At 48.4% G+C, this 25,473-nt stretch overlaps 1 protein-coding gene across 2 annotated transcripts in view; it reads left to right on the top strand.

The window, feature by feature from the left end:
- LOC139048801 (uncharacterized) overlaps positions 1-25,473 on the top strand; it is a 126,684-nt gene that overhangs the window by 51,873 nt on the left and 49,338 nt on the right. For both annotated transcript variants that reach the window (XM_070523501.1, XM_070523500.1), the window contains exons 8-9: positions 8,475-8,697; positions 20,915-21,077. In XM_070523501.1, coding sequence (XP_070379602.1) covers positions 8,475-8,697; positions 20,915-21,077 — 386 coding nt within the window. The remainder of the gene's footprint in view (positions 1-8,474; positions 8,698-20,914; positions 21,078-25,473) is intronic.

Below are 25,473 nucleotides of genomic sequence, written 5' to 3'. Positions count from 1 at the left end.
ATGTCAACTAGCGTGTTATAGATACTTCATTAAGGTCGTTGCGTGTTTGTGTTGTGTCTAGCAGGAGCGAGTAGTGTAAGAGATGACACTGGAGAGAAGGCGGTGAGCGAAGTCCGCGAAAAGTAATTGAGGATAGCCGTATTGAACGCCGACGCCGTGTTGAAGAAAGCCTACGACTTCAGTTGCTCAGCCGACAGAAAGGCTTGAGTGGTAGCATACCGCTGGGCTTATTTGGTAAACACAGCGATAGACACACACTTTGCGGAAGTAAACAGGGGAAAGGGACGTAGTGAGTTGGCCGCCCTTTTCAAGCTCTGCTTGAAAAATGCATGTGGCGAAGTATGAAGCACCAAATAGTATATGCCAACCCAAATGAATCAGCGCGGTCATATTTGCGCGACATGCCTTGGTGGCCTGCCACCAGGACATCATGAAATTGCAGCGATTACAGTTTTCATTGGGTACTTGAGAATAAAAACGAGCACATCAGAGACGTCCGAGGGATGTTTCTACGGTATAAGAATACATCGCTCTCCCCCCCCCCCCCCCCTCCAAATAACTAAATCACGAATATAAGCTTACGAATAGGGGCATAAGATCGAGCACTAGGGCGCTTGTTGATCTTGTTCAGGATGACGTCAGCTTTTCATTCAGCGTTTATTTATGAGAAAATGAGTTGGAGTTACGTTTATCTGCATCACAATGGTGGGCGTCATCAGGCAAACATTGACAGCATTTCATTAGAGGGTGCCTGACTATTCTGTGGAGATTACGTTTAACAATGACAACAAACACAGAAAGCTTTGCGCACATCGATTCGCACATACGTGGGATCCGCATAATTTTGTGACTATCAATTTAGATGCTTCAGAATGGCGCTCATTAGCCCAACATTTCCATCCACAGTGAGCATAAGCGGCTGTCGTATCCACAGTAGAATTGATTTAAATGGCTTTAATCCCATGGACATATCGTCGCCAACTTCCGTGGGAATGGAGTCGTCAAAATGGAATACAGGTGACAGGGAAATCAGGAGGTTGATGAACGGCAAGAAGGCGGAAGCTTGCGCATGACCTCAGGGATATAAAATGACTTTTTGAGTAGCTTGGTCAGGGGGCCATGTAATGGTTTCCACGTCTATTAAAAATCCTCCAAAATATTAACAGAGGCCGACAAAAATGCGGGCATTTCGGGAAAGGTGAAGCCACTGCAAATTTCACGACAGCCTTAGCCTAAATATAAAAGATGACTTAAAAATAGGAAACCATAACGTTGACAGGGTGGCCAAATTCTGGCACAAATAAATCGGCTGTTGAAGCAGTTCAGCTGAAACGCAATGGTGCGAAATAAGGCGAGAATGTCGGCAAGTGTTGAACAAAGGTCAAGTAGGTCCTGTGGCCGACGCCAGCGCTCAGCAGCTGTCAAACGACTGCACGTATTAGCGAGATGCCTTGTCGTCAGTAATTACAGTATGATTCGGGTCTGAAATATTGGACGCGGACTCCATCACATTGAATACAGTGCATTCTACGGTGTCATTCTTGGACAGATGGTACCCATTCTCCAGCAATGAGGATGGGAACAAATTGTCTCACGGGCCGGCTGTCACCTTCCTCCTACTGCCAACATTCCTTTCCCTCCGTAGTTGCTTAGCTTGTATTCGGTTCGGCTGCTAATCACGAGGTCTCGGGATCGAATCCCAACCACGGCAGCCCTATTTCAATGGGTGTGAAATGCGAAAACCTGCGTACTTAGGGTTAGGCGCGCGTTAAAAATCCCAAGTGGTCTAAATTATTCCCGAATCCTCCACTACGGCGTGCCTCATAATGAAATCGTGGTTTTGGCAAGTAAAACCTCATAATGCGTTATGTAACATTCGTTAAGGATGTCCTGGGCAGTCGCACAACTCTTGAATACAATCAAGTGTCAGGAGTTGCGCGTGAGGTCCTTGAATATGTCATCATCATCATCATCATCATCATCATCAGCCTGGTTACGCCCACTGCAGGGCAAAGACCTCTCCCATACTTCTCCAACAACCCCGGTCACCTACTAATTGTGGCCATGTCGTCCCTGCAAACATCTTAATCTCATCCGCCGACCTAACTTTCTGCCGCCCTCTGCTACACTTCCCTTCCCTTGGAATCCAGTCTGTGTATAATAGCTGTGTCTTACCAGTACTTACCTACGGGGCAGAAACTTGGAGGCTTACGAAAAGGATTCTACTTAAATAATGGACGAGGCAACGAGCTTTTGAAAGAGGTGTCATGAAGAAGAAGAGCACAGGAACAAGGCCAGCCAGATCGTCTCTTCCATGCCTGCTGTGCAACCAGTGGGCCAGCCGGATCGCCAGTGCTTGGCACGAGTGTGAGCCGTTCGAGCTACCAGCTGTTCCTGCTCTGCGTCACCTGCCTGTTCAGTGCACCCATTACAATTGGTGGAGGTTCGGGGTACTCAATAACATCTACACACTGGAACTCCGGTCTCGGACTCTGCCTACCGTCATGCCTGCCTCTCCCCAGCCGACGCCGCCGCCACCCCCGGTTGCCTGCTCTGGCGCTGTCCCGCAACGCCATCCAGCGGTTTTCAACGGTACGGACGAACAGGACGTCAATGACTGGTTGGCTACGTACGAACGGGTGAGCTTGCACAATCGATGGGATGATACCGCCAAGTTAAATGCCGTCATATTCTACCTAGCGGGAGTGGCTCACCTGTGGTTTAAGAATCACGAAGCCGACTTTCAGTCCTGGTCCGCGTTCAAGACCAGTTTCGCTGCCGTCCACAAGTTGCACGCCGAGCAGCGGTTACGAGAGCGAGCGCAACAACCCGGTGAAATGTTCACATGTGATATTGAAGAGGTTCTCGACCTATGCAAACGTGTGGATGCGTCTATGCCGGAAAATGACAAATTGAAGCACATATTGAAGGGCATCGCCGATGACATTTTCCATATGTTGATAGCTAAGAGCACGCGCACCGTAGCAGAGCTCATAAACTTGTGCCAAAGCTACGACGAGTTGAGGAGGCAGCGCGAGTTTACTAGGCGCCCCTCAGTGGCTGACGAGGCCGTCTCTTCCATGACGGCCTTCTCTGATCGTTCCTCCTTGCTCACACAAATCCAAGCTTTCGTGCGGAAGGAAGTTGCACAGCAGGCATGGAAGAGACGATCTGGCTGGCCTTGTTCCTGTGCTCTTCTTCTTCATTACAATTCTTCATTACCGCAGCCATAGCCTAGTTGCAGAGCGCCCGCCTCGGCTGCGGGAGGCTGTGGGTTCGATTCCCACCGCCGCCGGGTACCCACTGGTTGCACAGCAGGCATGGAAGAGGCGATCTGAATGGCCTTGTTGCTGTGCTCTTTTTCTTTATTACAGAAGAATGATGGGTGTAACGTTAAGGGATAAGCAAAGAGCAGATTGGGTGAGGGAACAAACGCGAGTTAATGACATCTTAGTTGAAATCAAGAAAAAGAAATGGGCATGGACAGGACATGTAATGAGGAGGGAAGGTAACCGATGGTCATTAAGGGTTGAATATGTGGATAGCCTTTATGGTGTTCGATAGCTGCTAGTCTACATTGCGGCTATATAATAAAGGCGGAACGGCAACATGGTAGACAATGTGGAGAACATACAAATCACGCATATATTACTGCACAATAATTTTAAATAGCGTTCTTGCTTCACGCACGTGGATAGCCGCCATAGGAGACTACTTTGGAAACTAACTGCAAGTACTGTATATGTAGTACCCAAGGGTGTACCTGTCCTGGTGGCCAGTAAATGTGACGTAATATTGCGAGCAGCTTCGGCCATAGCATGCTAACGGGTGACGACGCAGACTGAAGTGACTAGCGCAAGAGTAGACAATAGAGAGACGCTACAAGGACAAGCGCCCAGTTGGAAGTTTGTGCTTATCCTTGTCGCCTCTTTAGTGTCCCGTGTCCACTCTTGCGCTAGTCACTTTAGCATGGAATACCAACTAGCCCCCTCTCACACCCTGCGACGACACAGGGACAGTTTGCTCAACTCTTGTTTCGTGACTTTTGTGTCAAGGTGAAAAACCGACATATCCATGTATATGTCTTAATACTTAAGCACATCTAGATTTGCAGCTGCAGCGATAGCCCATGAGTGCGCATTGCAAAGTCGCTAGTGAAATAATTGTGTGCACCTTAACGAATTCGATAACGGAAAATCAAAATCCATCCATGACGGCGTCTCTAGTATACGCGGTGCGATGTTCGGACGTTAACAATGTATGCCGATTGAAGAAAGGCTGCCCCGAAGTGCTTCTGACGGTTAGGCTAGCTTCTTTACTCCGTAGAATGAAAAAAAAAAATGAAAAAGAAAAGAAAAAGAGAAGAAAAAAAGAGAACCAAATCAAAAGCCCAGAATCAACAATTGCTCGTCGCGAGTAAACGCTGGATGACAAGCAATTTCCAGGCGACGAGCGAATACGCTTGATCAAGAACACTGATAACGCCGGCGGGACAAGCATTGTGGCGAAGTTCAATGCGCAGGGATAGCTTTTACTTTTTTTATTTTTGTTTGGTTGACGTCATCACGCGTCACCGCGGGAAGTTTGAAAAGTTTAAGGTGAGTACGCCACGTGGTGGCATTCACGCGAACTAAACCCTTGTGTCCAGAAAAGCTGGATACGAGTTCCCATCGAATTGGTGCGGCATATATGCGTTACTAAGACAAGTAACCCTGGGAGTGGCACCAATGCCACCACTCACAAACCTTGGCGGCGGATATGGAACTTACTTTCTTCCGCAGGCCTCACCAGTACGTGATGGTTTTGGGTGAAGGCAACGCGAGAATGAATCCCCATGTGCTACCTAAGGCATTGATGTTGCCGGATTCGAAACCTTGTTATGTAATGAACTAGAAGAAAGGGGGTTAACCGAGGGGCCTGATATATATTGTGCTCTAACATACGAAAAAGCAACTTTTGCTTCCTTAAGATATGACCATGGGTCGGTGGTAACGCACAACTACATGCACAGTGTCGCAATTACTATGCACCAAGATTTAAAAAAAAAAATGGGCGAGTACCATGCAGCTGGACAGAACCATGGCAGTGTTGTTTTCCGTCGCTTGGAGATACTCAGGCTATGCTATATTAAATACCACCTAATTACTTAGTTTTGTCTGAATTGTTCAGTTTCCCAAATATTATATTTAGAATAAGTGCCTCAATGATAAAGTTGTACAACAACATGAAAATATCCGGATACAGCTTTTTGTTGCTCAATAGTTGCAACATAAAATTGTTTTTCAAGCACGAACGGAGCCCGCAAATACACACAAAATTGCCCTGTGACCGGCCGCTCGCTGCACACGGAAGTGTAAGTGGACCGGAAACAACTTGACACATGTAGAACTCGAACATAGGATTTCTCCTTATGCTTGTGATGCCACGCTCGTCTCCCCCCTCCCCTTTCCTTTTTTAGGGAGGAGGAGGAATAAACTTTTATTGTAGAACCAGCACTTTATGATGGCCGGGCCTACGCCTCCCACGAAGGGACGTCGAGGGCTTGCCTCGCCGCCGCCTCGCGGGCGTGCTGGGTCGCCCAGGTTTGGTCGTCGAGGGCGGAGCTCCGCAGAGCCTCATGCAACCTCGACGAGAGAGTCGTGGTGTTAGTCTGTGCGTACTGTGCTGGGCACTCCCATAGCATATGCGAAAGCGTAGCCGGGTGAATTCCACAGCACCGGCAGTTGGGGGTAGTGTAGAGGTCCGGAAATATAAGGTGGAGGCGGGCGGCCGAAGGGTACGTGTTTGTTTGTAGTAGACGCAGGGTGGTAGCCTGCGTCCGGCTGAACTTTGGGTGAGGCGGGGGGAAGATTCGGCGACTCAGGTAAAAGGCCTTAACAAGATCGTTATAAGTTGTAAGACTGTCCCTGGTGTCCAACTCCTCTCCAGTGACTACGGCGCGGTTGACTAGGCCTCGCGCAATGGAGTGGGTGACCTCGTTGAGATTGGGGAGGTGTGGGTGGACAGGGCCCGCATGGGCCGGGATCCATGTTAGGGAGATTGTGCTGTCTTTATAGTGTGGTGCCTGGCAGAGGATGCGAAGAGCTTGGGGACAAATACGCCCTTTGCTGAAGTTAGTAACGGCTGAGCGAGAGTCACACACTATGGTGTGACAGGTGGGATCTAAAGTGGCCACGGCGATGGCCACTTCTTCAGCCGTCTCTGCAGTGAGGGTAGTGACGCTGCAGGCATGGTGTAGGGCTCCATCGCGTGTGGCAACGGCCACAAATCGTGTGCCATGGGAGTATCGGGCTGCATCAACAAATGTGACGCCAGGTACGTTGGCAAGGCCTGTTATGATAGCTCCGGCCCGAGCTTAGAATCAAATTATTTCACCATATTAGTTCACCAAATAGTTCACCAAATTTCTCCAGTAAAGTGGAGCCTGATATACGTATACACCTTGAATACCTTTTCAACGCCTCGTTTTTGATGGCCATTTAAAACTCATCAAGCAAATTCACTGCTATAGAATTTAAGAAGTTGCGCCGTACCTTGACAAGACGAGGCAGCGACTGCTGCGTGCATTCTTATAATTTTTTGTTGGAACCTTTATAGGCTGTCTTTCCGGCATACTTCTTTTTGACAACGCGAAATTTGAATCCTAGACAATAAAAACACTAAAAAGCGGGAAATATACGTGCGAGAAGTTACAATCTGACACTACTATATTAAAAATTTGGCCTAACTTCCACATTGATTATTTCAGGCAAATTCAATTTACAAGTGGCCCCTTCTCGGCTCGCTCAGTCTATTCAACTGAAACTAAATCTGAGCATGACACCAGTTTACCAGTTTTGCTGTGTTCATTCCCGAAATATGCGACAGGATTCCATCGTGTTTGGGTTATTCTAAAGGGCGGTCATATAAGCTTGTTGGTCAGTCAACATTGAGAGGTATCTGTATAGCGCAACAAAAACACAGAGAAGAAGAAACGAAGATGAAGACAGGCGCTTGTCTTCGTCTTCGTTTCTTTTTGTGTTCTGCTTTTGTTGCCCTGAACAGATATCTTTCAATGGGTTGTTCACTTAATTTTCGGATCCCCTCCAAAACAAGGCACCTTTTTAATACAATTATTGATCAATTATTGAAGTTCTTCCCAAATTTGAACGCGCTAACATCAAAACTCGGGCTATTAAAAAAAATTCCCCGAGTGAATGTTTGTTGAGGATACGCTCGCTTTAATTTATAAATAATATTATATATACTAAGCTAATCGGCAAAATATTTTATTCGCAACTTTTGTAAATAAATCACTCTGAACGTTGACTTCTTGGCTGCTTATTTCCTTATCCAGCTATCTGCTTTTCCAGCTCAAGAGAATATTCTCGATAGATACCACATACCACACTCGAAATGTAATTTAAGGTCAAAAAGGCAAACATATTAGTAAAATTTAACTGGCACTACTTGGTTATACATTCATGAACCAAGAATGACATTAAAAATGGTGGACTCTATGTGTTAGCGTGTTAAGTTCTTGATTTGGTACAAAACGCATTCATAATTTGTAAAAAAAAAATACACAAGTTCCAACGAATTCCGCGTATCCAGAGAAAGCCAATTACTTAAATACGAGTACATTGCTGTGCGCTTCGTTCGGCATATTAAGACCTAAATCAAACGGCTGTGGCAGATTGAGGAATTTAGAGAAAAGATTTCTTAGTATATCAAGCTTTTAGTCACTTTAACGAGACAGTTGCCTTTATATAGTCTTATTGACGTTTGGCAGGAAGCTTTAGTAAATTACACTGGTAGAGATTTGTTGTATGAACTGCTTCGCCTTCAATTTAGGCAAAGGTGGCTGGGATATATTCTGTTTCATTTACCGCTATTGCCAGAGCAAAATGAATGAAGTTTTTTTAGCCATGTAGCTGGCGGAGCGGCAAAGGCACAACATCGATGTCGTAATTTTTTAGAAAATCGGGCTACTCTGCAATTTTAACGATGTGATCGCCAATTCACAAGTGCAGAACTGAAACATATAAGATAGACAGCCAGGAACATTAAAAAAAATGTGAGCTACGTCGGTATCACAACCTTGATTGTTGCTCAATAGGGAATTTGTTCAGCCACCGTTGCTACGAAGTGCCATTGGTGTTGTTCTGTTAAGCCCTGGACGTGGGAAAATCCAAGAATGTAATCTGATAGAGACACTTTGGGCTCGTAATTCGCGACTTTGTGGAAAATTGAGTAACAAAGTCACCAACACTGCCTTTAGCTCAAGTTCACAAATTCGTTACACTACATGGGTTTATACTTCTTTCTTCTTAATCACGGAATACATAGGTATATATTTGCAGAGTTCTCTTTGTTGTGCTGCATGTTATACACCGTGTGTCAGAGTTCAATGGCCCCGTTTGCTCTCTGACGTGGTCACACGCTATCATAGCGCATGAGTAGACTTTCTGTACGCCACGTCCCGCTCTGTGCAGCTTTAGTTGACAAGCCACCGCAACGTAACGCCTTCATCTGCACCCTGGCCAGCGATGGCGAGATGGAGATGCCAGAAGACGGGGTCTGCGACTACACGTTCTACGAATCGCTCGGAAAGCCCTTCGAGAGACCGGGTGAGACGTCCATGGGAAAGTTCGCGACATTTCAATCCATGGCGGCCAAGGGGCAAAAGACGCAGTTCGGCATCTCCATATTCGCATTGTAAGTTCAAGCTGTCTCGAGGAGCGACAGAACAGTGGGGCCAAACAAACGCAAGGCATTGGCAAAAGATGCGAGAAAGACGCATGATAATTTGGAATTATTTTTTATTCAACTAGGAAAAGAAATTTTTCCTTACCATACTCTTTAACAATTACCCGTGTGTAGCACAATTGAATTCCTTGCATGATATTGACACGTGTATTTATATTTATTGGGCGACCAGGTTTCGCCGCCTAACAAATCTTATCGCACAGCGCGGGACGCGCTTGCATGTATCCGAAGTTTCTGGAAAGTTATCGATGCTTCTATCCGCAATCTGTTGTCGCCGATCCTTGTGTTATCTGATTTATTCGCCTGACGCGAACGATGTAGAACTTTATGGAAGGCACGCGGGTCCCAACGATTAGTCTGGAACATTCGACGATTGTGTATAAAAGCCGACGCGCTTGAACCGCTGATCAGATTTTCTACGATCGCCGACCGTGTTCACCGCTATCGTTGTGCTATAAGTGTAGCCTGTTTTGTGGGCACAGGCTCGCCCAATAAAAGTTAGTTTTGTCTATCACAGTATTGCTACTGTGTTCTTAACGTCACCACCACGAGACATCTGGTGGAGGTGCTTTTGGTCCATGTACCGGACGCCCCCGACAAGCCGTGATCCAAGCCGGGAACGCAAAGACAACACCAACGCAGTCCCGGACCATCGAGTAAGCCGCCGTCTTCAACAACTGCCCCCGGAGCACGGACTTTTGCCTGAGACGACCAGAAGGATCGCCACCAAGTCCACCCCAATCGCAGCCCCGGCATCGCCCATCGTGCTACAGCAGCCCAGGGAGCCTCCGACGTTCCATGGTCCAACTTTCGAGGACCCGGAAGGCTGGCTTGAGACGTACGAGAGAGTCGCTACGTTTAACAACTGGAACAGCGACGACAGACTGCGATATGTCTTCTTCGCATTGGAAGACGCGGCCCGGACGTGGTTCGAGAACCGAGAAGCCACGCTAACGACCTGGGAACTTTTCTGAAGCGGCTTCCTGCAGACATTCGCAAGCGTCGTACGCCGAGAACGAGCCCAAGCGCTATTGGAAACCCGGGTGCAGCAACCTAATGAGACGACCGCGATCTACACGGAAGACCGTCGACGAGTTTCTTCGCGAGGCCACCAGCATCGAGAAGACACTCGAGATGCGAAACCGCCAATTCGACCGCCGCACGACCTCGACAAACTACGCCGGAGTTCAGTCACTGGCCGCCGACGACCTACGCGAGACTATCCGAGCTGTCGTGCGGGAGGAGCTACAAAAGCTGTTCCCATCATCACAGCTTCCAGTAGCTTCGATTGCCGACGCCGTGCGTGAGGAACTCCAACAACAACTTGGAGTAGCCCCTGAATCGCCGCAGCGTGAGCGGCAAGCGATAACCTAGGCCGCCGTCGCACGCCGTCAAGGACCCCCTCCGTGACCACGCCAGGGCCCTGTCACGCCGCAGTTTCGTCGTCCACCGCCGCCGCCGCCAGCACGACCACCCGTCGCCCAGCGCACCTACGCGAGGAAGACGGACATCTGGCGTGCTCCTGACCACCGCCCGCTCTGCTACCACTGCGGAGAAGTGGGTCACGTCTACCGACGATGTCCGTACCGGGAGATGGGACTGCGAGGTTTCGCCGTCAACGCGCCGCGTCCACAGCTTGGCGAGCGCCCACGTGACATTGCCGATTACCTCGCCGCTACTCAGTGGAGCCCTCGACGGCCGTCCCGTTCGCCGTCACCAGGACGCTACCTATCGCCGCAGCGCCGACCATACACCGGCCCAGCCCGGGGCCGCTCTGTGAGCCCATATCCGGAAATCTAAAAGCAGCAACCGATGGAGGTGCGGTTGCTGTTCGTCGAACTGACGAAGATCCTCCGCCGCAGACGAAGACGACGAAGAGACCATTTCGACGACATAATAACGACACGCCGCCGTCCCGACGAAGTCAGGAAGCCAAGACTACACCGACGAAAGACGACTTGACGACGCGACGTTCCAGCTTCACTTCAACACGACGCAGCCGTGATCCGACGCCAAGACCTAACTGCAACGCCAGACAAAGGACCACCGACCTCGACGTGCTTCTCGACGGCCACGCACTTACCGCCTTAGTGGACACAGGGGCTGATTACTCCGTCATGAGTGGACACATCACCGCCCAGTTGAAGAAAGTTAAGACTACGTGGGAAGGCCCTCAAATTCGACCCGCTGGAAGACACCTCATTACGCCGTCTGGAGTCTGCACGGCAGGAATTACCGTTCATGACCGGACTTACCCTGCCACCTTCGTTATCCTCCAACAGTGTTCACGAGACGTCATTCTCGGCATGGACTTCCTGAACCAACACGGCGCAATCATCGACCTGAAGTCGAAGTCAATAACGCTGTCGGAAGATCAAGCGATACCGCCGGAGAGCCCTCGTAGTCACCACGCCTTGAGGGTGCTCGAAGATCAAGTGAGCATCCCGCCTCGCTCCAGCATTGTCATTTCGGTCGGCCCCGAAACACCCGTTGACGTAGAAGGCGTCATCGAAAGCGACCAACGTCTACTGCTCGACCGTGAAATTTGCGTCGCAAGAGGGGTCGCTCGACTGCATGGAGGAAACACGCAGGTGTTGCTGACACACTTCAGCCAGGAGTTCAAGCACATCAACAAGGGCACGACGATCGCATACATCGAGGAATTTCAGGAAACCAGCAATGCGTTTGTGTTCTCGGATTCTGTTGCATCTACCCCGACGACCGTAGTTCCCGAGCCAGACTTCGACATAAATCCAAGTCTCCCCGTGATTAAGAAGCAACAGCTCAGAAGTCTGCTTCGACGATACAAAGACTGCTTTTCGACGTCATCGAGGATTCGACAAACCCCAGTCGCAAAGCGTCGCATAATAACCGAAGAGTGCGCTCGACCACTCCGCCTGAGCCCTTACCGAGTTTCGACGCGAGAACGCGAAGCTATAAGACACCAAATCGACGAAATGCTGTGCGACGACATCTTCCAGCCGTCGAAAAGCCCGTGGGCGTCTCCAGTTGTTTTAGTGAAGAAAAAGGACGGAACCCTACGTTTCTGCGTCGATTATCGTCGATTGAACAAAATCACGAAGAACGACGTATACCCCCTCCTACGGATAGACGACGCATTGGATCGGCTCTGCAATTCTAAATACTTCTCCTCGATGGACCTCAAGTCTGGCTACTGGCAAATAGAAGTCGACGAAAGGGATCGCGAAAAGACCGCCTTCATCACGCCAGACGGCCTCTACGAGTTCAAGGTTATGCCATTCGGACTGTGTTCGGCGCCTGCAACGTTCCAACGCGTCATGGACACAGTATTAGCAGGACTGAAGTGGCAGACCTGTCTCGTTTACTTGGATGACGTCGTCGTCTTCGCCGGAAATTTCGACGATCACCTCAAGCGGCTTGCGACAGTACTAGAAGCAATCAAGTCGTCAGGGCTTACTCTCAAGCCGGAAAAATGCCGCTTCGCTTACGATGAGCTTCTGTTCCTAGGCCACGTAATCAGCAAATCTGGTGTCCGTCCAGACCCGCAAAAGACAGCTGCAATCGCACAGTTTACGCAACCCATCAACAAGAAGGCAGTGCGCAGGTTCCTTGGCATGTATGCCTACTATAGGCGCTTTGTCAAGGACTTTTCACGCATCGCGGAGCCGCTAACCCATCTAACGAAATGTGATGTCGAGTTCAAGTGGGAAACACCGCAGGCCAACGCATTTGAAGAACTCAAACGACGTATGCAGTCGCCGCCGGTACTTGCGCACTTCGACGAGTACGCCGATACAGAAATCCATACTGACGCCAGTAGCCTAGACGTCGGTGAAGTTCTAGTCCAGAGGAGAAACGGAGTCGAACAAGTCATAGCTTACGCTAGCTGGTCGCTGTCAAAAGGGGAAGGCAACTATTCTACGACCGAAAAGGAATAACTCGCCATCGTTTGTGCTACAGCTAAACTTCGCCCTTATCTTTATGGCAGGCCATTCAAAGTCGTCAGTGACCATCACGCGTTGTGTTGGCTAGCGAATATAAAGGATCCTTCAGGACGACTCGCGCGGTGGAGCCTCAGACTACAAGAATACGACATCACTGTCACCTACAAGTCCGGACGAAAACACTCCGATGCCGATTGCCTGTTACGCGCCCCCATTGACCCGCCGCCGCAAGACGACGAGAATAACGACGCCTTCCTCGGAATGATAAGCGCGGAAGACTTCGCTGCACAGCAACGGGCAGACGCGGAGCTAAAAGGCCTCGTCGAATATTTGGAAGGGCACACCGACGTTGTCCCCAGGGCATTTAAGCGCGGATTATCTTCCTTCACGCTTCAAAACAATCTACTCGTGAAGAGGAACTTCTCCCCAGTCCGCGCCAACTACCTTCTTGTTGTTCCGTCAGGACTTCGTTCAGAAGTATTACACGCCCTACATGACGATCCGACCGCTGGACACCTAGGATTTTCGCGGACACTATCAAGGATACAAGAAAAGTATTATTGGCCGCACCTGACCGCCGACGTCGCCCGTTATGTCAGAACATGCCGAGACTGTCAGCGACGCAAGACACCGCCGACAAGGCCAGTCGGATTACTACAGCCAATCGAGCCTCCTTGCCGACCATTCTAGCAGATCGGGATGGACTTGGTGGGACCCCTTCCCGCGTCAACAACCGAAAATATTTGGATCGTCGTGGCGACGGACTACCTCACCCGCTTCGCTGAAACTAAAGCACTGCCGAAAGGTAGCTCAGCCGAAGTGGCGAAATTGTTTGTCGAAAACATCCTGCTGCGACATGGTGCCCCAGAAGTCCTCATCACCGACAGAGGAACGGCCTTTACAGCGGAGCTCACCCAAGCCATTCTGAATTACAGTCAGACAAGGCACAGGAGGACAACGGCCTACCACCCGCAGACGAATGGTCTTACGGAGCGGCTGAATAAGACCCTCGCCGACATGCTAGCGATGTACGTAGACGTCGAACACAAGACGTGGGATGCCGTCCTGCCGTACGTAACATTCGCTTACAACACGGCGGTGCAAGAAACAACACAGATCACGCCGTTTAAGCTGGTTTACGGCAGGAATCCGACGACGACGCTCGACGCCATGCTGCCCCACGTCACTGACGAGGAAAATCTCGACGTCGCTAGCTATCTCCAGCGCGCCGAAGAAGCCCGACAGCGCGCCCGACAGCTCGCCCGTTTGCGGATCAAGAACCAGCAGAGGACCGACAGCCGACACTACAACCTCCGACGACGCTTTGTCGAGTACCAGCCCGGTGACCGTGTTTGGGTTTGTACCCCTATACGCCGACAAGGACTGAGCGAGAAGCTTTTGCGTCGCTATTTTGGACGGTACAAGATCATCCGACGTATTGGTGCACTGGACTACGAGGTCGTGCCAGATGGCATTTCGCTGTCACAGTGGCGCCACTCACGACCTGAAATTGTCCACGTTGCGCGGCTCAAGCCGTACCACCAGCGTTGATGAACGCTGGTGGTACGGTGTGGTGTGATGAACGCTGGTGGTGCCGCAGTAGCGTGCCCCTGGCACGCTACTGCGGCACCAAGTGTTCCCTTTCGCCCGCTCGGTAGAGGAGTGCTCGTGGCATGGTTTCGAAGCCAATGCGAATTTGGGAGCCCTTTCGCTGCTACATACGCGGGACGCAGGCTTTGACACCCACTGACCCACGAGGTGCAGCGGTGGAGCGGTAGAACATCCGCCTCGCGTGCTAGAGGACCGTGGTTCCAATCCCGGTGCCGCGCAATTTTCCACCGGATTAAAGTAAAAATCCTTGTGTTGATTGAATAAACAGGCCTGGGGTACGGCCTGGTACCGGTGACAAGAACCAGCAACACACTTCCTCACCGGAGAAGAGTTGGTCACCCTGGTGCAGTTTTTGGCCACAACCTCCTATATGAATACAGCAATAAAACCCCGGCCCTCAGTGCCCAGCAGCTGTGAAGCAACTGACCACGGCGGCGGTCAGACCTGCGAAGCAGTGGAGGGTGCTAAGAATCACTGGTTCCGGACAGGCCGCCATTGGAATATGAACCTGGCAACGTTTAATGCTAGAACGTTATCTAGTGAGGCGAGTCTAGCAGTGCGATTGGAGGAATTAGAGGGCAGTAAATGGGATATAATAGGGCTCAGTGAAGTTAGGACAAAAGAAGCACATACAGTGCTCAAAAGCGGGCACGTCCTTTGCTGCCGGGGTTTATCGGAGAGACGAGAACTAGGAGCTGGATTCCTGAATAATAAGGATATAGCCAGTAACACACAGGAATTCTATAACAATAACGAGAGGGTGGCAGATCTTGTTGTGAAACTAAAAAAGAGCTACGAATTGAAGGTAATACTGGTCTACGACCCTACATTCAGTCATGATGAACAGGAAGTCGAGAGCTTCTATGAAGACGTGGAAACAATGAGAGGCCAAGTCAAAACACTCTGCTGATAAGCGACTTTAATGCCAGGGTAGGCAAGATGCAAGCTGGAGGCAATTCAGTGGGGGAATGTGGCATAGGTTTAAGGAATAGCAGGGGAGAGTTATTACTAGAGTTTCAAGAACAGAATAATATGCGGATAATGAATACCTTCTTCCGCAAGCGGGATAGCCGAAAGTGGACGTGGAGGCGCCCGAATGGTGAGAATAGAAATGAAACAGACGTCATAATGTACGCTAACCATGGCATCATCCATGATGTGGACGTGCTTGGCAAGGTACGCTGCAGTGACCATAGGATGGTAAGAACTCGATTTAGCCTAGACTTGAAGAGGGAACGGTATAAACTGCTACATAAGAAGCTGATCAATGAAATAGCGGTAAGAGGAAAATAGAGAAATTCTAGATCAAGCTATAGAACAGGTATTCGGCCTTACCTCAGGAAGAGGACCTTAGTGTTGAAGATATGAACGACATTCCCATGCGAATCATCAGGGATTCTGCAATAGAAGACGGGGGCACTCCGTTAGATAGGATGCTAGTAGGGTATCGCATAGGACGAAAGATCTGATAAGAAATGTCAATGTATGAAAGCCTCTAACCCTAGAGCTAGGATAGAACTGGCAGAACATTTCAAATAATTCAACAAGCGTAAGGCAGCTGACATAACGAAGTATAATATGGATAGAATTGAACATGCTCTAAGGAACGGAGGAAGCCTAAAAGCAGTGAAGAAACTATGAATGGGGAAGAATCAGATGTAGGCGTTAAGAGACAAAGCCGGCTAAATCATTACTTATATGGATGAGATAGTTCAAGTGGTTGAAGAGTTTTACAGATATTTATACAATACCACTAGCTCCCACGATGATAATCGAAGAGAGAATTGTCTAGAGGAATTTTAAATCCCACAAGTACAGCCGGAAGAAGTAAAGAAAACATTGGGAGCTATACAAAGAGGGAAGGCAGCTGGGGAGGATAAGGTAACAGCAGATTCGTTGAAGGATGGCCGGCAGATTGTTCTAGAAAAACTGGCCACCCTGTATACGCAATGTCTCACTTCGAGCATACCGGCATCTTGGAAGAACGCTCGCATAATCCTTATCCATAAGAAAGGGGACGTTAATGACTTGAAAAATTATATACCAATCAGTTTACGGTCCGGTAACTACAAAGTATTTACTAATGTAATCGAAAATTAGATCAGGAACACGTTAGACTTCTGTCAACCAAAGGACCAGGCAGGATTCCGTAAACGCAACTCAACAATACACCATATTCACACTATCAATCAGGTGATAGAGAAATGTGCTGAATACAACCAACCCTTACACATAGCGTTCATTGAGTAGGAGAAAGCATTTCACGCAGTTGAACCTAAGTAGTCGTGGAAGCATTACGGAGTCAGGGCGTAGACGAGCCGTATGTACAAATACTGAAAAATATCTATATATGCTCCACAGCAACCATCGTCATAATCATCGTCATCGTCAACCTGGTTGCGCCCACTGCACGGCAAAGGCTTTTCCCATACTTCTCCAACTGCCCCGGTCATGTACTAATTGTGGCCATGTTATCCCTGCAAACTTCATAATCTCATCCCCCCATCTAACTTTCTGCCGTCCCCTGCTACGCTTCCCTTCCCTTGGAATACAGTGCGTAACCCTTAATGACCATCGGTTATCTTCTCTCCTCATTACATGTCCTGTTCGTGTCCATTTCTTTTTCTTGATTTCAACTAAGATGTCATTAACTCACGTTTGTTGCCTCACCCAATCAGCTTTTTTCTTCTCCCTTAACGTTACACCCATCATTCGTCTTTCCATAGCTGGTTGCGTCGTCCTCAAACTAAGTAGAACCCTTTTCGTAAGCCTCCAGGTTTCTGCCCCGTACGTGAGTAATGGTAAGACAGAGCCGTTATACACTTTTCTCTTGAGGGATAATGGCAACCTGCTGTTCATGATCTGAGAATGCCTGCCAAACGCACACTAGCCCATTCTTATTCTTCTGATTATTTCAGTCTCATGATCCGGATCTGCGGCTACTAACTGTCCTAAGCAGATGTATTCCCTTACCACATCCAGTGCCTCGCTGCCTATGATAAACTGCGGTTCTCTTCCGAGAATGTTAAACATTAGTTTAGTTTTCTCCAGATTATTTTTAGACCTACGCTTCTGCTTTGCCTCTGCTGTTCAGTGAGCATGCATTGCAATTGGTCCCCTGAGTTACTAAGCAAGGCAATATCAGCGAATCGCATGTTACTAAGGTATTCTCCCTTAAATTTTATCCCCAATTTTTCGCAATCCAGGTCTCTGAATACTTTCTGTAAACACGCTGTGAATAGCATTGAAGAGATCGTATCTCCCTGCCTGACTCCTTTCGTTATTGGAATTTTGTTGCTTTCTCTGTGGAGAACTACGGTGGCTCTGCAGCCGTTATAGATATCTTTGAGTATTTTTACATACGGCTTTTCTACCACTCGGTTCCTTAATGCCTCCATGACTGCTGAGGTTTCGACGGAATCAAATGCTTTCACGTAAATGAAAGCTATATATAAGGGTTGGTTATATTCCGCACATTTCTCTATCACCTGATTGATAGTGTGAATATGGTCTATTGTTGAGTAGCCTTTACGGAATCCAGCCTGGTCCTTTGGTTGACAGAATTCTAAGGTGTTCCTGATTCTTTGTGATTACCTTAGTAAATACTTTGTAGACAAGGGACAGTAGGCTGATTGGTCTATAATTTTTCGTCTTTGGCTTCCCCTTTCTTATGGATTAGGATTATGTGAATGTTCTTCCAAGAATCCGATACACTCGAAGTCATGAGGCATTGCGTATAGAGGGTGGCCAGTTTTCTAGAACAATCTGCCCAACGTCCTTCAACAAATCTGCTGTTACCTGATCCTCCGCAGCTGCTTTCACCCTTTGCTTAGCTCCGAAGGCTTTCTTTAGTTCTTCCGGCGGTACTTGTAGGATTTCGAATTCCTCTAGGCTATTCTCTCTTCCACTATCGTCGTGGGTGCCATTGGTTCTGTACAAACCTCTACAGAACTCCTCAGCCATTTGAACTACCTGATCCATATCAGTAATAATATTGCCGGCTTTGACTCTTAACGCACACATCCGATTCTTGCCTATTCCTAGTTTCTTCTTCACTCCTTTTAGGCTTCCTTTGTTCCTGAGAGCACGATAAAATCTATCCATATCACACTTCCTTATGTCAGCTGTCTTACGATTGTTGATTAACTTGGAAAATTATACCAGTTCTATTCTAGCTGTAGGGTTAGAGGCTTTCATCCATTGGCGCTACTTGCTCAGATCTTTCGTCTGATGAAGAAGCGCCAATGTATGAAAGCCTCTAGCCCTACATCTAGAACCAGCAACCGAAGTCCTCTATAAAGAAAGCAACAAAATATCAATAAAGAAAGGCGTCAGGCTGGGAGATACGACCTCTGCAATGCTATTCGCAGCGTGTTTACAGGAGGTATTCAGAGACCTGGATTGGGAAGAATTGGGAATAAGAGGTAATGGAGAATGCTTTAGTAACTTCCGATTCGCTGATGATATCGCCTCAGGGCACCAACTGTTATGCGTGCTCACTGACCTGGAGAGGCAAAGCAGAAGGGTGGGTCTAAAAATTAAACTGAAGAAAGCTAACGTAAAGTTTAACACTCTCACATGCGAACAGCAATTTACGATAAGTAGCGAGGCACTGGAAGTGGTAAGGGAATACATCTGTTTACTGCAGGTAGTGACCACGGATCCGGATCATGACTGAAATAATCAGAAGAATAAGAATGGTCTGGGCTGCGTTTGGCAGGCATTCTCAGATCATCAACAGCAGGTTGCCATTATCCCCGAAGAGAAAATTGTATTACAGCGGTGTCTTAACTTTACTCGCTTACGGGTCAGAAACCTAGAGGCTTGCGAGAAGGGTTATACCTAAATTGAGGAGGACGCAACGAGCTATGGAAAGAAGAATGATGGATGTAACGTTAAGGGATGAGAAAAGAGCAGATTGAGTGCGGGAAGAAACGCGCATTATTGACATCTTAGTTGAAATCAAGAAAAACAAATGGGCATGGGCAGGACTTGTAATGAGGAGTGAAGATAACCGACGGTCATTAAGGGTTACGGATTGGATTCCAAGGAAAGGGAAGCGTAGCAGGGGGCCTCCAGGTTTCTACCCCGTACGTGAGTTTTGTAAGACACAGCCGTTATACACTTTTCTCTTGAGGGATAATGGGAACCTGCCGTTCATGATCTGAGATTGCCCGCCAAACGCACACCAGCCCGTTCTTATTCTTCTGATTATTTCAGTCTCATGATCCGGATCCGTTGTCACTACCTGCCCTTAGTAGATGTATTCCCTTACCACTTCCAATGCCTTGCTACCTATCGCTACCTACCAACCTCCTGTCGAAAGAAGTATTGGCCAAAGTTCAAGGAAGCTCAGCGAAAAGCAAATCTTCCTATGGCTACCTTAACAGCATTTTTATGGAGAGTTCGAAAAAAATGAAGCCTGTGAGCACTGCCACATTCGTGCTAATTAAAGAATACATGACCCAATAAACCAGTAGATACATCCCCATACGCATCTTTATGAAGTACAATGAAACCTTAATAAAATTTCACATGTACAAGGGTTTCTTTTTTCTTTAATTAGATGGATTATTAGCTCTACCGAATTTAGGCCATATTAAATGCGGGCATTCTCGGCCAATGCTTCGTTATAAATATGTGCCACTGACGCATATAGGGTAAAGAACACCTTATTGTATTTGTGAATATCTCTTAAATTTCCGTGCTCCCCTTCTTATCCATGCATTTATCAATTGCGCTGTTCCCTATACAATCGTCCTACATCACCTTCGTCCTCCTGATATCACTGCGTCGGCGTCTCAAACTGCATAGCTTGCTAACGGTGTAGCACAATAAAATGATCATCAAATATAATCAAAGCTACGACCAATGCAGTGCCTAAGCACACGCACTTTGTGAGCAAAACATTAAATACGATATATATATATATATATATATATATATCAATTGTACACATCACACTGTCATTTTGCCTTATTTAGCCGCTTCACGAGAGCATCGTTCCACATCAAACATTTTTCAATTATCGGCATAGCTTTCGTTCACTCCATAGTGAACTCTTAGTGAAAATGCTCTAGTACCACGCAGCTTGGGTTATCAGCAAGTTGCATTGCGATAGTGTGTGTTGAAATGCACATTTCAAGACTTCTCCTGCCAAATACACTATGAAAGCTGCAACATCAATGTTTTAGCGGGGCCATAGGCATTCTGCTGCCATACGGCGAATTTTTGAGTGTGTCTGCACAAAACTGTAGTCTCCACTCGTGCAAATGTTCCATTTCAAATCAGCATCGGTGTTGGGCTCACTAGCGCTCAATTAAGGGATGTCCTCTTGCTTTATCCAATTTCTTCATTCCCGAAATTCGTGTCGCCATATTTTATTGCATAGCGCACAACGAATTATTGTCATATGTGTTGCTGAAGTGATGTCAAATTTGCTGAATACCTTTCAGTGCGTTCCGAACCTTACATTCTGCTTGCTTTCTCTGCAGAAGTGCACCATTTTATGAAGCGCTGTGATCATAATAATTTAAATAGTTTGCCGCTGCTTTCTCTCATAATGTTGTCTTTTCTGCTTGCCTGGAAAAACACTTTGTTGCTGTCTAATAATTTGTTCCTGTTTTCAGGGACATAGGCGCTTTCTTGATCCACCTGAGTAAGCAGTCCGCTAAAGCGTGGGCGCAGGAGAACTTCTGGAATCACAACATTCACCACTGGGGAATTTTCAATATTTACGAGACGATTTTTAATCAACCAGGCTATCTCAGAAATGCCACTTTATACTTGAAGGTAAGTAGCAAGTTTTTATTCTGCGTTGCTGTTACTCTGGGCATTTCATTTCCTGGAAGCACGTTTCTTCGTTGGTCAAGCTGTAGCGGCACGCTCACGTTCGTAAATTATATTATTCAATGAACTAAAGAGTAAAGAAGCTGAACAGAATTAAAATAGAATAGACCAGTTTCCTCACTCGAACATGACGGAATGCCGGAATCAAGATGTAACGCCACTACTTGAGGCGTGCGCCCTAGCGTAAAACGACTGCGACGAGCACCTACATGCGCTCTCCTTCGTGCCATGAACGAGGGAAAGTCGTTCGGCGGGTTTACGCTGGGTTTTTTGATGTTCTGGAGGCACCTCCAGACGCCGACGGACACATTATCGGCCAAGGGGACAGATTCACCGGGCGCGAAGAAGCCTTTCGACTACTACGCTTGACATTTGTGATCGCATCGGAAACGCGCTGATCAAAGCGAATTGTAGCCGTGCAGGAGCAAGGGCGAGTGGAAATTCCGCCTAGGCGTATGAGCTCAGCGACGCGAGGTCCGAGTTTGTGGCGGGTTTAGCACCAAACCGGATTGGGCCTTGTGAAGTTGATTTAGCATGGAAGGTTCTGAACGCAGGTAGTATCAGCTTGCCAGTCCATGTCGGTCAGGTGAAGCAGTATTTGCGAAAGTATGGCGCCTTGGAAGCTGTAGCACTACCCGTGGGCAGGGAAGCGTTTGTCCATCGACGCTTAAAACACCCGAACTTGGCGAAACAGACCATAACAACTCCACACACATTCGAAGCAGCACAATCCACAATCAGCAGCTACGGAGCAGCAGCTAAAGCTGTCCATAGTAGTCACCGAGGGGATATCGCATGGAACCACGGTTGCACCTCAAGTCGTCAAGAAGTCAAGCCAACAACTAGCCTTCCGTCAGATAACCACGCTGGTGCACGCGCGGAGGCCGCCGGAAAGAGGAGAATGCCAGCACGAGGAGCCATCATTTGCAGTTCACCTCAAGCGGTGCACCTTGATCCCTAGCCGTGCTAGTGCTGAGCTGGAGTGGCTCAAGCCTTCCGATCAGGGGTACGCAGAACCAGGTCCCTGTTATCCAAGGGCAGGTGCAACCTGGCTGGCGACGGCTTGTCCACCCTGTGGGTCATGCCCTCTCCAGAACACACTGGCGTTGCTGACTTCAGGGGAACTTACTGGAAAATGTGTTCTGGTGAAAATGGGTCTACAAAACATCCACACCGCTGACTGCCTTGCGAAAGCCGCGAAAGCGAGCAGGTCAGTTGTGCTATGAGCGTCTTAACATTGCGCCACTGGAGTCGCGTGGGCTTAAAGGGTCTTAAGGGGGGCGGGACTTATGAAAGTTCATAATTTCTCTTGATCCTACGCGCGCTACGGAAGAGAGAGCGGATAGGCTTCTTCTCCACTTCCCGTACGGGAAGCTACACGTTTTTTCTCGTGTAGCCAAACCATCTTGCAAACGAGTTGCAATCGTGCGGTAACGTCGCAGGAGTGCCGCGCTCCCATTGGGGGAGCGCGCAAACAACATGGCAGGGGGTGCCGAATTTGGCGCGCTCTCAGGGGAGGCCGCAATAGAAAAGAAACCTGACATGACTAAGTATAACAGGAAAAAAACAAACTCAGAAAAGAAAAAAAATTATAACTCAAAGGGAAGCTCCTTATTTTTCGAAGCGAGGTCAGGATGGATTAGAGCACACACCCATAAGCGAGATATAAGAAGGAAGAAGAAACATGTGCTTGCTGTGGTAAAGCTTAGAAAACAATGAAGCTAGTTGTATTAGAATGTGAAGATATCTGTCTAGCCGTGCATGTAGGGGTCACTGGCCTGCTTGAAGCCATTGGCTTCAGCGAGATCAAGGGAAAAGCAAACATGTGCCTAATAGAGATTAGTAAGAGGCGATTGGAAGATTGGTGGAAGAAGAGTAGCGATATGACAGACAATGGCGGTGTACAAAACAAAGTTCACAATAGAAGTTCAGAAACTGTTAAGCGAATTCATCGTGGCTTCTTTTTTTCTTTGTTTTCTAACATATGTAGGAGATCAGGCAATAAAATAAAAAGAGCAGGGCGGTGCAAACCACTGCTCCGTTCCAAATATCCATCCATCACCCTTACGAGCACCCGAGAAAGGCGAAGACTTCTAGCCACGATGAAGGAAGGATGTCATGTCACCATCTAGTTTCTATCCTTTGTGGCGCGCGGCCTTCGTTCGCTCTACGATCGACCCCGGCCAACGTCAATGTAGAAAGCAGCCTGCTTCCTCGTGAATCCTCTGGAACAATAAATTTTGTTGACCTTTTCTTACAGTGTGTTTTCATGCTTTTTTCTTGTCCTGGTACCACCGAAGCGCAGCCGTAAAAGGCGAGCAAAGAGTAGTTGGCCGTCAAGCCTAACTAAGCCTTACGTCCTAAAGCGGCTTCAGAGAACCCGAGACAAAATTGTATAGAGATGGTGCCCCTATTTCAGGCCACCACTGGATTCCGCGGCTCGCCGGGCCTGGTCGAGGCTTGGCAGCTCGCTCCTGTCCGGTGATTCGCGCCTTCCAGGATCAGTTAGCGAATTAGTCCGTGATTAGAGGTGAGACAGCGTCTGCCGGGCGCCTGGGGCTGTCGTATGTTATGTGCGGGAGTGTCGGTGTGTCTTCACACCATGGACACTTGTTTGTGCCTGTCGGTGTACATCCTTTGTAGTCTGTACGAATGAAGAAAGGGGTTCGTCTGTAGCAGGCGCCAGTACCGTGCGTGCCGCCTGCTTGGCTTGGAATGGGGACGGGCCTTTGATAGTCGCTCGAGTCTGCATCTCCAGTGCTTCTCCTAGCGTGCTGGGTGAGAGGTTGTCCGCTGGGGCAGAGTGATCCGCGACTTGGCCTGTCGTATCTCGACCAAGACAATGCGCCCGTTCGTTGCCGTCAACTCCGGTGTGTGCCCGGTCATACTCCGGTCTTATGTTAGTATTGGTCTCAGAATGTGCAAGATGCTAGTCGGCAAAGCTGCCTGCATGTATAGTCGGCATGCTTACTGTGAGTCCTTCAGTATGTGGGCTGATCGGCCCTTTGCTTCGGAGGCTAGTACGGCTAGTGCGATAGCCATGGCCTCATCCCTTGTGCCGGACGAGGTTTGCAGGGATGCATCCTCGACTGTCCCTGCATATTTTATCGTGAACGCCACGAAAGAGGGGTCTGTGTTGCCGTACAGGGGTAGTCTTACTCCGCGAAATACCTGTCCGTATGTTCCTGCCTCTGTAGCAATGCTATCGGCCTGGTTCGTCGTCGTCGTCCGTGGAATGTCAGGTGCATGTAGCATGGAATGCGATCCACTTGTACCCGTGTTTGCAATGCGAGTGGTGTTAGCTCCCGACAGTATTGTGGCGCCCAAATGTAGTGTTGGCGGCTTAAGAGACAACGTCCCTGGGACGTCGCGCAAGCCACACGCACTGGGTGATGATTGTGGCTGCGGCGAGCTCTTCATATATGTTGATCAGCCCTAGCTCTTGGAGACGTTCCATGCTTGTGCTTGCCTGAAAGCCGAGAGCCGCCCTACAGGCTACTGGAATTAATTTGTCCCCCTGGTCTGTCCCTGTGCAGCGCGTGGCTTGAAAGGTTATGCGCGTGTCCTGCGACTTATTAAGGCTTTGACCAATTTCAGCATGTGTGTCTTTGTAATCATCTCATTGCCGCGTGTGATTCTGTTAGTGAATCCGGTAACACTGCTGATCGTACGTATGACTTTGTAGGGCGCAATACAAACGCAACCCAGATGATGTGGTAGCATTACGAGAATCCGCATGTTTGCTGTCTTGTTGATGGGTTCCCAATCGAGAAAGCGTTGTGAGGGCAGTGTTCAGTTTTCCTGTGTACTCTTGGGTCTGATCTGTAGGTATGCCGACTGGGCCAGGGGGCATTACACCCGCCATGGTTGCTCAGTGTCTATGGTGTTGGATTGCTGAGCACGAGGTAGCGGGGTCGAATCCCAGCCACGGTGGCCGCATTTAAATGAGGGCGAAATGCGAAAACACCCATGTACTTAGATTTAGGTGCACGTTTGAGAACCCCACGTAGTCGAAATTTACGGAGTCCTCCACTACGGCGTGCCTCATAATCAGAAAGTGGGTTGGCACGTAAAACCCTATATTTTATTTAAATCTAAGGGGGTATTTCATGCCTACTTGTTTCGTTTGTTTTGTGAATATCACGGCCGTATTTCTTAACGATGACTTTTATGTCTCCGTACGAGACTGAAGTGGCCCGTGACATGATGTCACCCATGTATTTGGCACACTCAAGATCTCGGTGCTCATCCAGTTGTAACGCCAGTTTGACTAAGTCGATGTTAACCGGAGCGGTGATTGTATCCAGTAGGTCGTATGGCAGTAAATCCTACCTGTCCA

The sequence above is a fragment of the Dermacentor albipictus genome, chromosome 8 (assembly GCF_038994185.2).
Source record: "Dermacentor albipictus isolate Rhodes 1998 colony chromosome 8, USDA_Dalb.pri_finalv2, whole genome shotgun sequence".
Taxonomy (NCBI): Eukaryota; Metazoa; Arthropoda; class Arachnida; order Ixodida; family Ixodidae; genus Dermacentor; species Dermacentor albipictus.
The sequence above is the reverse complement of the archived record's forward strand: the minus strand, read 5'-3'. Positions and strand labels throughout refer to the sequence as shown.